The sequence below is a fragment of the Tachypleus tridentatus genome, chromosome 10 (assembly GCF_004210375.1).
Source record: "Tachypleus tridentatus isolate NWPU-2018 chromosome 10, ASM421037v1, whole genome shotgun sequence".
Classification (NCBI taxonomy): domain Eukaryota; kingdom Metazoa; phylum Arthropoda; class Merostomata; order Xiphosura; family Limulidae; genus Tachypleus; species Tachypleus tridentatus.
Window position 1 is genome coordinate 129,837,136 of NC_134834.1, and position 12,962 is coordinate 129,850,097.

Below are 12,962 nucleotides of genomic sequence, written 5' to 3' on the forward strand. Positions count from 1 at the left end.
GCATATTTGATATGTACACTCCCTGCTATGCCCCTTACAATCTTGTATTTGTTCATACTCTTATCCCCAAGATATGTGCCAGTAATAGTCAATTTCAAACTGTCTTTGTTTAATTTGAGATGACCTAAGAAGGCCAAAATGTTGTTCTTTTACTTTATTTTAGTCTCTGCAACACAATCATCCTTTATTCCTTTTAATGTCTTAACTAATGAGCTTTCAAAAAATAGCTGAAGCATTTTTTTCATACAGAAAACATTACTTTAAATTGATTTGTAATTACTAATTAATGAAATTTACTGTCATCTTCAGCTTTTTCAGAAACTTACTAGTAATAAATGGTAAATTTAAGAGACCAATATATTTTCTATTTGTCACTGCATTTAACAAATCAAGGGAAACTGTTTGTTACTGTCACTTAATTTTCTATTGTGCACAGTTTTTTTCAGTGTATTATTAAAGTTACATGTGGCCAAAATAGTCAACTCTTATTTATTATTTAAAATATCAGAATGTTTCAGTAGTGAGTTCCTAAATTGCTGATTTTCATTATTTTTCAAATCAGATGTTTTAACTATTCAAGTATGCTTTTCCTATTATGTCTTTCACAAGGGATATTTTGTGTGAGTGGTATTGTGTAGAAAATATAAAATCACTTCCTTTTGTTCTATAAAACTGAACCCAAACAATAACAGTAATGAGAGATAGTTCAAAAAATTATTATTGCATAATGATATTTCATGTAATTAGTTCAGCATTGAAATAACTGAAAGGCTTACAGTTAGACATTTAATTAGTCTAATGGTAAAACAACATACTTTGCTCTTTTTTTTTTTAACAACTGAACATTTAAATTTCTCTTCTTGATTTCCAACTGCATTTTGTTTTCATCTACCACAAAATGATCAAGTCAATGCCTCATGACATTCACACAGTTTATTTTCACTGCAGTGTTTAGCAAGACCATGTGTGACTGCAAAATAAAACATGAAAAATTTAGTTTTTTATGGACCCAAAACCTTTGTCTTGAACTCATTGTGTTACTTCCTGACCACCTATTATTTTTACTTTTAACATATTGATTCTTCAGACAGCTTACAGAAATATATCCAGTTTTATTGCATGTATGACAAAAATTAATATTTCAGTATACCCTGTCTTTAACTACAATTTTTGAATTGTTATTATTTCCACAGTGATATCTCTGAGTTTTAAAACATTGGAAACAGAACTGACGTGATGCAATTCTAAACATTTTCAATTCTAAGTTTCACAAATACATAATCCTGCCAACCATAGTTATGAATAAATGACGTATTTGTGAAACATGTCATATTTTTCCTCAGCTTCTGTTACTTATGGATATTTATTACATCTAAACATATGAATAAACATGAAAAAGAGCAGTATATATAAACATATGCAGAAAGTTTACTACATATTAATAACATATAGAAGTAATAGTTTTGAAATGATTTTAAACTGTAAGTATGTTGCAAGTTATGTTAATCATTAAGTTAAATGTTAAATTTCAAAATATAACATTTACACTGGATAGATGTGAAAATATTCTTATTACAGTTTACATAATAGTTTACTAAACTTTTCTTCAGAACTGTCAATTTTATTACTTTAGGTCACAGAAGAAGTTTTTCAACACTTGAAGGATTTCCCTTACGTCTTTCAGTGTCGAGGACGGATGAATATAAAAGGAAAGGGAGAAATGACTACTTACTTCCTAGTGGACAGGAAGTCACAAGCAGATGTTATTTCCCACCAAGAATTGCAAAACATTGCTGAGTTTTCCATAACTGGTTCAGGTAATGGTATTCCTGGAGGAGTTCCTACTCCTCTCAGTATGGTTGCTCAAAGTCTTTGTCAAGCTGCAGAAAGAATTGGTTCTAGGCCCAATAGTGCCTCAAATACACCACAAACAAGAAAATTACAAGGGTTTCAGCAAATATTGCCTCAAGATTTGATGACATCTTGCGGTCCAAGAATACCTGGTTTAGTACTTCCCCATGGCAATCAGTTATTGAAAAAACCTTCAGAATCCACACCACTCTATCCTCAACCAAAACCAATAATTTGGAATACACCACCAAAATCTTACTCACACTCCCGACCTCGGCCACCACGATCTGAGTCTGGTGACACCACTCCAAGTTCTCAAAAGCAAGTATCATTAAGAAGGGGTGATCCATGGGATAGCCTCAGACAGTTAGGAAATAGTGTACCTCCTCCACCATGTGGAATACCAAAGACAACAAGTTGCAGAAGTGGAACTCCTCCAAAAAGTTATGCTAGTTCAAGACCATCAAAATCTTCTATTTCTCCTCAGGAAACACTAGTATTTCCTCCTCCACCTCCACTTTCTCAAAAAGATGATGATTTGATAAAGCAAGAAGCTGTTGCCAAATCTTCAAATCTAAATAAATTAAAACACAGTTCAGACGGTCCTCTTGGACAAGACCAATCATCTGTCCAACCTTCATCAGCAGAAACATCCTCACTGAATCGCTCTTCATCAACATCATGTGATAGTTTTACCCGAGCTGGCTTCACACAATTAGGGATAGAGGAATCTCCAGCTTTATGGAATTATGCTTCTTCCAACATGTTATGGGTGTACCCTCTTAAGGATTCCAGTATTAAAAATTATCCCCATCAATCAACAGAAATTTCCAGACCTAATATTCTCTCTTCAAGAGAAAGTGTTCTTTCAAGGGAAGAAAAAGGTCTCCCAGAAGTTGGACAGTCACCATCCCATCAATCTTCTATGAAAGAACTAACAAGTGTTGAAAGGAATGATAAACTTGTGTATGATGAAAGTAACCAAAGGCCTATCATACCAAAGCTCGAACATCATTCTGATGAACTGTCACAAAAAGTGCTAAAAGTAGGTAATTATTTTGCCAAAATTCCAAGAGCAAAACATGATGAGGCCCTCTTAAAAAGTTATCCACCTAAAGGTCATAATTCATCTCTCCCACAGATTCTATCCCCTGAAAGAGCTGTGTCTAGTGCTAATATTGGACCAGCTGATCTTCCCCAGAAACAGAGTCTTACAAAGGAAATTTCTAGATATACTGAAAGTGGAAATGAATCTAAAATAGCAGCTTTATTTAAGTCATCTCCATCAAAACAAGACTCTGTAGCCACACAAACTGATTTACCTAAAAAGCATTCAGTACTGAAATCACCTCAGAAAATATGCTCTAAAGCTTTGAAACAACAAACAGACTCTAAGTGTGATGAAAGAAAACCATTGAACCAACAAGTTCAAGCAACAAATAGAGATGATTTGAAGTTCCAAAACTCAGCTGTTGTGACCAAATGGAATGCACCAAACATAGCTGGCATATCTCTTCAGGAACTCCAGAATGTTAATGAGGTTCTTGCAGAGTTTGGTGAAGCAAGCCTTTCTCGTGGAAAAAGAAGAGTAACAACAGGAGAACAACTTTTAAAAGATAAACTTAATAATAATTCTATAGTCACAAAAAAGAAAGATGGCAAGCAAAAAAGTAAGCAACAAAATACTGATATTTCCTTGCATGAAACAAACAACCTTATTGGTCTCTGTTTTAGTCCTGTTGACAAAAAGGAAACACTAAATATGCCACCTTTACCTAAGGATACCTGTTTGAAAAGATCCAACTCTCAACAAGATCATGGAAGAAAGATTAAAAAAAATCAACATGGAGTCACATTTTTGCCACTGGATTGTGAAGAAGAAAAACCCACTCATCACTCTATCCAACAGGATGAGCTTAGTGAACCTGAATATGTAAATATTGACACAACTGCTTTGAGTAAGGTAAGTGACAAATCAGAGCAACCAAAATCACATAAAGAGCAAGATAAGCAGAACATGGCATCAGATGAATCTGAAAGTGATTATTTTGACGACAGTGAGAAGGAAGATGATTATGATGAAGACCACTTAGCTGAAATTCCTCTCATAGATGAACAGGGGTATTGTACAGATGATCCAGCTCTAGAAAACCTCTCTGTGATGAATGAACAGGGTCTCACTGATGCAGAAGGTGCTCTAAGTGATTTAAATTCAATTTTCAATGATCCTGGACATGATGGTGACATGGATGACACCAGTGTGTCTTCACGAGCAAGTAGTCGTATGTTTGATAGCGATCAGCTGTTGAGTATTGACTCTTTGAACATCATGTATGACTCAGAATATGATAACTATCGTCCAGGCATTACCAGCGATGATGATATTTTTAATGCTGATCCAGTTAGTGATGCTGATGCAGATTATTATGATGATGCAAGTGTTGAAAATATTCGTTCCCTGACCAGTAGCATAGCAAGAAATTTTGGACAGCAACCTGTCAGTGAGAATGAAGGTAGTGATGCAGACTATAAAGCTTGATTCATCTGACACTAGTTTATTATGAAAAATTTTCACAGTTGAGCTAAGCTCTTTTGAAAAAGAAAAATTTGCATTACCAGTTTTTTTACATGTTCAACATGTGTAACTAAATAAACTGTAAAATTTTATATATAACTGACATTATGTGTTAGTAATTTGTCACAAAAACTCCTCACGTGCACCATTCATATATTGAGTATTCTCTGGAAACTGTATATATATATAATAATAATCTTTCTTAATTATGAAGCACAAAGTTGCTACTAGTTAGTGTAATCTTAGTTGTGGTTCACCAGTCATTAACCCTAGTAGTGCCTTGGATAAAGCCAGAAATGCAGCTCAGTGTGATTTCTTGGTTCTCTCCATGCAAATAATCTGAAGAATCATTAGTCTAGGTATAAGATAATACATTAAATATATTAAATACACTGTAATTCATCATAAAAAGTATAAATTGCCTGTTCATTTATTTGTTATATAAACTTGTCTTTTTTATTTTACATTAATTAACATGTCATCATCAGTTATGTTTAAAAGCTATGAGTTTTATTAAGTAGCTTAAAATTCAGCTTTGTGTTTCAGTTTGAGGAATTTATTATGGTTTACATAAGAAATACAACAATCAAAATGTAACATGGCCTTTTTAACATAGCAAACAAATCTTCAGAATAGTATAAGGCTTAAAAAAGCCATTGAAGTAACACAAAATTCAGTTACAAAGACAATATTATAGAATGCTTTAAAAAAATATCAAGCACTATGACATTAACACCAGCATCAGGCTTTAAAATGTCAGTTGAACAGAACAGTTGACTTACTGATGATGTGTTATAAATAGAAATATTCATAACTATGTAGAAATTTGCAAGAATGTATTTTTCTATAATTGATTTTGTCTTAGCACAAAATAATTTAATAGAAACTTCCATCATGAAATCAACAATAATCATATCAGTGTACAATTTGGTTATGTACTTCATTACTGTACTGTAGGAACTGAAAACATTTATTTCCACACTTAATATCTTGTATCAAACAAAATGTATGTGTAGCTGCTCCCTTGGAATTACAAAGGGAAAAAATCATGGTTCAAATCTTAAACTGGTTAATTGGTTGATAAAATCTAGCAACTTCAAGTAAAAAGAATGTAATATTTTTAACTGATTGAATAAGACATTCATAAGATATTTACCTATATGTTTTGAAAATATTGTTAATCTCATGAGAAAAGTTAAGTGTGGTTTCACAAACTGAGCTGTTTTTGATTGTTCCTATCTTGAAACTGTTAGTATATATTGCTTTTGAAAGATACATAATGTTTACTTTATGTACTACATTTTATAGAACCTTTTTTAGAAAAATAGAAAGTGTTTCCTGTTCATTTAGTGTTCAAAGTGATAATGATTTATGTATCCTAAACAATGAGTCCAAAGAAAGTGTTTTTCTGTTTTCTACATTAGTTATATCTACACACCATTCTTTAGTTTAAAAGTAGGCCAGAAAACTTTCAGTGTTATTTCCATTGCAGAAGTAAATAAACAATAGACATTTAATTCCATTTCAGAAGTAAATAAACAATAGACGTTTAATTTTTTATTCAATATGAGAGTATATTGTATAGCCTGGCTAGTTTAAACTTTTTATTTTAAATATTTGAATGAGGCCTTTATGATCGGTGATGGTTATTCAAATATGAGTGCTAGATGAGTGATCGAAACTACAAAATCAAACATTAAATATACCGACTTAATAAAGTGTACTATTTTTGAAAGTGTTTAATACACTTTTTATTTAAAAAACAACAACATTTTTTTCTAATTGACACTGTAAAGATCTTGGAATTACTGACTAAAACTTTTCCTGTAAAGTATTTATTGCTAGTTTAATAAGCCTTATGCTCTCGCGATCTAGTAGAACTAAAATGCATTTACTGATTTATTTAATTATGTTTTCTCTTTCCACCGACAGGAATAACTACATTAATTGATACGAGTTAAAATCGGTTTGATTTTGTTTGTTTGTTTTGGAATTTCGCACAAAGCTACTCGAGGGCTATTTGTGCTAGCCGTCCCTAATTTAGTAGTGTAAGACTAGAGGGAAGGCAGCTAGTCATCACTACCCACCCCCAACTCTTGGGCTACTCGTTTACCAACGAATAGTGGGATTGACCGTCACATTATACACTCCCACGGCTGGGAGGGCGAGCATGTTAAGCGCGAAGCGGGCGCGAACCCGCGAATTACGAGTCGCACGCCTTACGCGCTAGGCCATGCCGGGCCCTAACACAAAGCTGATCAATGTAATAATAATACGTTTAGTAGAGAGGAAGTTTTTTTTCTCCTTTATTTTAACGCCACCATCAACTATTGCAGGTTGTATTTAATCGGCAACTCTCGATAAGTTTTGGCCCGGCATGGCCTAGCGCGTAAGGCGTGCGACTCGTAATCCGAGGGTCGCGGGTTCGCGCCCGCGTCGCGCTAAACATGCTCGCCCTCCCAGCCGTGGGGGTGTATAATGTGACGGTCAATCCCACTATTCGTTGGTAAAAGAGTAGCTCAAGAGTTGGCGGTGGGTGGTGATGACTAGCTGCCTTCCCTCTAGTCTTACACTGCTAAATTAGGGACGGCTAGCACAGATAGCCCTCGAGTAGCTTTGTGCGAAATTTCCAAACAAACAAACTCGATAAGTTTATATGACTACAATTTCATGGAAGTTAAGCGTGATATCGTAACTTCTTATTTTATACACCTCTGTTTCGTTTTAATTTTAGTTAAATCATGAATGTAAAAAATCTAATAAACGATAGAATAATTCAGAATATTATAATAGTAGAGCAATAAACACGTATTGTTAAAAAAAGCGTTTGTGTTCTTAATGGAAAGTTACTAAAATATCAGCAAGCAACAGCACCGCTTATGTATGGATGGCTTGGATTGTTCAACGAAGTTTACGGTACTATAAATTAATTATTGATTGATCCTACGTTGTTCTTTAATTTGTTTCCTATTATAACAATATCTATTTAATGACTTAGTTAAAAGTTTTGGGAATATCTAAATATGGCAAAACTTGAATTTATTGTTATTTTTTCTTCTTTTTTATTATAACTCAAAAACCAAAACAATGGTGTCAACCAAATTCCATGAAGTGTTTTTTTGTGTTTTTTTTATTTGAATTGTGTTTATTTGATTTGCAGTGTTCAAAAACGTGTGAAGGTGACTTTTTGTGTTCTTTGAATCTGGTTTCCATTTTTCTACTTGTTTCTCCAATATAGAAGTCGTGGCAGTTATCACATTGTATTTTATAAATAATGTTGATACGGTGTGGTGTTCGTCAGTGTAGTTTTTACATAGTATAGACCTTAGTTTTGTGCCTGGCTTTTGAATAAATTTGGTATTAACTGGAATGTCATATTTTGTTACTAGTTTTTGCCAAATGTAGGTTCTTTTTCTGCTGATGTCGGGAATATATGGTATGCAGCAGTATATGGTTTCATGATTTTTTAAATCGTGGGGTATATTTACTTTTGTTAGTTGATTTTGATTTTTGTCTAGGTGTGTGCGTATAATGTTTTCTACGGTTTGTGGAGAGAACTTGTTGACGTTAATGAAATATTGTTTTATTTTGTCTAATTTGTCGTTAATAATTTTATCTGGTGAGCATAGATTTATGGCTGTGTTTATTTGGTTTCTAAGTATGTTGAAATGTTTGTTTTGTTTCATATACTGAGTTCCAGTATGAGTGATTTTTTGGTGGATTCCTGTTTTAAATTGTGTATCGGTTCTTGTAATTTTGAGGTTAAGAAATGATATTTGATTGCTTTCTTCCTGTTCACATGTGAAGTTAATGTCGGGATGTATAGAGTTAATGTGATTGAAATAATTAAGTGTGTGTTCTGTAGATGTGAATCCTGCGATCGTATCGTCTACAAATCTGTGCCAGTATAGTAGTGGTGGATGTAATGCTGTGTTAATTGCTTGTGTATCAACTTGTGTCATAAAAATCTTGGCTAGAACTGGTGATACTGGATTGTCCATGCCATTTGTTTGTATATAGTTGTGGTTCTTGAACACAAAGTTTGTCCTCATCGTGGTGAATTTTATGAGGTTGCTAGGAATGTCTATTGATGGGTTAGGGTCTCGGATAGAATTCTAAGGCTATCTTGCAGTCTTCAGTGGTTGGGACTTCTGTAAAGATGGATATGACATCGAAACTGGCCGTTAAGGCTTTATGATTAAGTTGATTAAGGTTAGATTTGAAATTAAAGGAGGCCTTGATGAATGAGCAGGCTGATGTTACATATTTGTAAAATACCCATGCTATGTATTTACCAAGATTGTAATTAAACGATTCGTAACATCAACTGTCCTAGCTGTTGAATACCTAATAGATTTTCAAAAAACGCGTATAAGCACGATGAAAGAGTCAGCATTACAAAATAGGCCAAAAAGTCAAATAAATTTAAAAAAAAACAACAAAAAAACTTGACCTTTTGCAAGTAGTTCATTCTTCTTCTTGAGGAGCCAAAAGGCTAAAAATTAAAGATTATAGTGTAATAAATATGAAAAAAAATACACCTGACTAGGAAGTGTTTGTTGGCATGGCATGGAAAGCTGATCACTCCTAACTGAAAAGAGGTGTGTCATGAAACAATGGGAATGAAAAAGTCATATATGTAGATGAAGGTAACAAGACAAGCATGTATAGGTAATTATATACGTGTGTTGTGTACGGATGTGCTGCTAAAATTTCGTATCTTTTCAGTAGGTAGTCCTGAAAGTAAGGGTTGCAATATTTTTTAGTGGTTAATATATTGTACAAGTCTTCACCAAACCCAGTACCTTACACAACCTGGTAAACACTGAAACAGTTAACTGTTAAGAATTGGACCTTGATCAAATTAGATATCCCCTGTTGCTCTCTTTGTTTTGTTTCCACTGTTCAGCCAATGCGTTGGTGAATTATGGAACTAATATATTAGCCAGTGAAAATGCTCCAGCCACTTAGAGAAGTACCGTATTTTACGCCTTGTAAGACGCACTTTTTCTTTAAAAACTCCATGCGTCTTCCAAGACAAAAGTGATGAATTTAGGCAAGAGGTTAGCTTAGAGTCTACCTAAAACGGCCTTTCATACAGATCGTAATATCATTACTTACCAATTACAAGTATTTTTAATAGCAATAAGAATTCAATTTAACTACTGTTGTCGATATACTGTGAAAAATATGATGTATTTGATTGTATTTACTCAGTAGGTTGATAAAACGTCAAGGCTGCATTAAGGTGTTGGTTACTGAGTCAAAATATTTTTTTTCTTAGAATTGTCTTTCCAAAATTAGGATGTGCCTTCCACGATGTAGACTCTTACAAGGCGTAAACTGCGGTAATCAATTACGACCATAGGGTTACGATTATTGTAGCTGGAGAGTGGTCTTCTGTTATCTATAACTATTTTCTGGAACAAAAAACCTAAAACTTTTTGAAAGTTTTCCCAATTATGGATGATTATTTATCTGAGTTGTAGAGGAAGTGCAATATTTATTCTCGCTCTATGCATCTCTTTCAGGAATGTATCTAGTAAGACTATCTCCTCCGTGCGTTAGATGTAGTGCGAGCTACTCCCCGATGTTCCCTGTAAGAGTACTGTGCAATGTCTAGAAAACCTTGCATCATATGTTAAGCATCTCGCTTGTATTGTTTGTAGCATTCTATCCACTACCCCCACTTGATCAAACAATTGCCGGAGATCACATTTTTCTGTGAGGGCTACGCTTTGTCTTGCTGCACAGTTGAAAATAACACATGTAATTCTACCAGATTTAGAAAATTCCGAATCAGAACTTAAAATAGAAATTGTAGATAGTAAGCGCATGTTATAGGAGAAAGATCTGTGAAGTTTTCACACTGTGACCTCAATAACAAATATGACAAGTGTACATACTATGAAGTAATATCTATAAAAAACGTACTATGGGTACTGTGAATTCATTTACCCTCTTAATTATATTCCATAATACGAAATACTGCATTTGTTTTAGTTTCTTTGAATGATTCAAATTTATATAGTGAGCTCTATTTCACCTAAAGTTACATAATATAATAGTTTTCATTTTCCTTATTCCTGGTGTATGAATCCAAGAAATAAGATGGTTCAGAGGCTCATACAAATTAATATGAATGAGAAAGTAATATCGTCTTAAATAAACATAATTACAGTCACAAAAGCAAGTACTTCAAATTGTTAGACACTGAACTAGGATTTTGTTACGAGTTGAGGACATGGAATAGACAAAATAGTTTCTGACTCCATTGAATTAAAAAGCTTGTCTCATTACTTCACCATTCAAAGTTTGATAAAACTAGGACTACAAAAACGGACCAGCTAATAACAAAGCTCCAGGATGTTTTGTAAGTTCCGTAAATATATTAATATCTGTTTTATGTTTGTGTTTCAATCTTTCATTTGCTAACCATGTTAATTTTGTTTTTCTTTAATTAAACAAATCTTTCCTATAATTCCATTTTACAGCATAGAAGAATGAGTGTTATATTATTTTGAATATACAAGCTAATTATTTTTATGCTAGATGCTCAAAATTAGTATATCAGATTTACATAGGGAGTGGCAGGTTGTCAAGTCAATTATGGTCATAAAATCGAAGAATGATTATGTTATTTTAGTCAAACATTCTTAAATTTACCCATAGCTGTGCACTTAATCAAGACTGGTCAAATCTCCTATTATCATATTAAAGTAACCAAAAAGTTCAAGTGAGTGCTTTTGACTGACTAGCGGCCTTTTCTAATATATCAATAGAAAATTAGAGATGGCTGGCGCTGATCACCCTAGTGTAGCTTTGATGAAAGTGTGTAACAAACAAACAAGTTTGTTTGTACAAGTTGGCTCTTTAATATCAATACAACTGCAAGTCGCCGCTGGAACTGAACAAAAATTTTCTGAAAACGTTCACACAGAACAAGGATGGAATCAGGCATAATATTTTAAAACCAAATCACGGTTCTGGTCCAGTGTCTTACAATCATTAGGTTTTTTTCGTTGTTGTCAAAAATCATTCCAAATAAACTTGTACAAAGAAGAAAAGGTTAATTATGAGTGTTATTACTGAATTTAAAATGTAATAAGATTTTTTTTTTCATTTTATGCAGTAAAGACAAATTGTTCCGTTTGATTTTCTATTGTGTGGAATCGAATGAAAGATTTTAGCTTTATAAAACTATAAAATTACTACTGTCCCATCAGGAAATGTGTTGTACGGAATAGGAGTTCCAGAAAATAGTATGTATTTACACACGCACGTAAACTACGGCAAACGATAATATATTAATATATATATGCATACATACGTGGTTTGAAATTATATCATCATTTTATTCCTTCTTGTTTTAATATAGAAATTTATTTTTTTTTGTTCAGTCTGAATCAGTACAGTTTTCAGATAACACATGGCCCAGAAAACCGCCAAATTCATGTTCTATAGAGATAGTACCCGCTCTAATGACAGAATATATTTCTGTAATTCTGCATTGTACAAGAATGTAGAGAATATCAGTTTCCTTCTGTGATGGGACAGAAGATATGATGAAGTTGTGGCTTTCCCTATGTTAAATGAGAAAGTTCGGTCATACGTTTAACGCTGATTCCCCACTAATTAAGAAATTTTAGATTTAAACACTACTACATATAACTTGAAATAAGCTGATTGACGAGAAAAAATCTTGAGAAAAGAAAACCAGATGAATCTACTGGTAGTTCCATGCTTGAAGATTCTTCAGAGATACTTTCGATAGAAACCTTGAACGTCTCATAGGTTTTACTTTCTGATTTCAGATTCTTCTCTAGAGTTACCGAGTTTGATGTACATCTAGATGTGACCACAATAGACTACTTTGTTTCGAACTGCTTTTCTGGATTCTGTAAATAACATCATTGATTATTTTAACTACAGTACATATTCTTTCCCATCACCTACTTAATTTAGAGATTTTCCTTTTTTACGGTATGGATTGTACAGCCATATCATGTCGCCTCCACTGAATCTAGTCTTATTAGTATTATCATCATAGAGACTTTTCATTTTATCCCGCTAATTCAAGTCTTTCCTGGGTAAAGCCGTAATAGTTGTGAACCACATTAGTTATTCCATTCTACATTTTGAAGCAAATGGTGTTTAAAGTTAGAATTCTTGTGCAGAGAGAAAAAGGTTTATCTGGTTTAGTCTTTCCATTCTTCAATTTTTATTTCAAATATTTCATTCTGTCACTGATGTTTTTACCTGCCTCAATGATTTCTCTTTTACTCTTTCAATTTTGTCGTTACAGCTTTCCTGTACTTTGTTGAAGCTTTTCTATATTTCGTTAATGTTTTAGTCCCTCTATGCATCTACTATTGTTTCATAAGGATTTCCTTTAATCATATTTATTTTTCTTTAAATATTTCGTATTTTTCTTTTAATTTCTTAAATTATTGTCTCGTATCTCTAATTTTGAGTCTCTTTCTTCTTGGTCTTATTTTATTTTAATTTTTAAGTATGTTTAGCAAATTTTTTGTCT

At 33.2% G+C, this 12,962-nt stretch overlaps 1 protein-coding gene across 7 annotated transcripts in view; it reads left to right on the forward strand.

Annotated features, from left to right (window-relative positions):
- Nucleotides 1–6,144, forward strand: part of LOC143230300 (adenylate cyclase type 1-like) — a 128,165-nt gene extending 122,021 nt beyond the window's left edge. For all 7 annotated transcript variants that reach the window (XM_076463565.1, XM_076463568.1, XM_076463569.1 and 4 more), the window contains one exon: nucleotides 1,634–6,144. In XM_076463565.1, the coding sequence (XP_076319680.1) occupies nucleotides 1,634–4,390 (2,757 nt within the window). In that variant the 3' untranslated portion in view covers nucleotides 4,391–6,144. The remainder of the gene's footprint in view (nucleotides 1–1,633) is intronic.
- The last annotated feature ends 6,818 nt before the right edge of the window (nucleotides 6,145–12,962 follow it).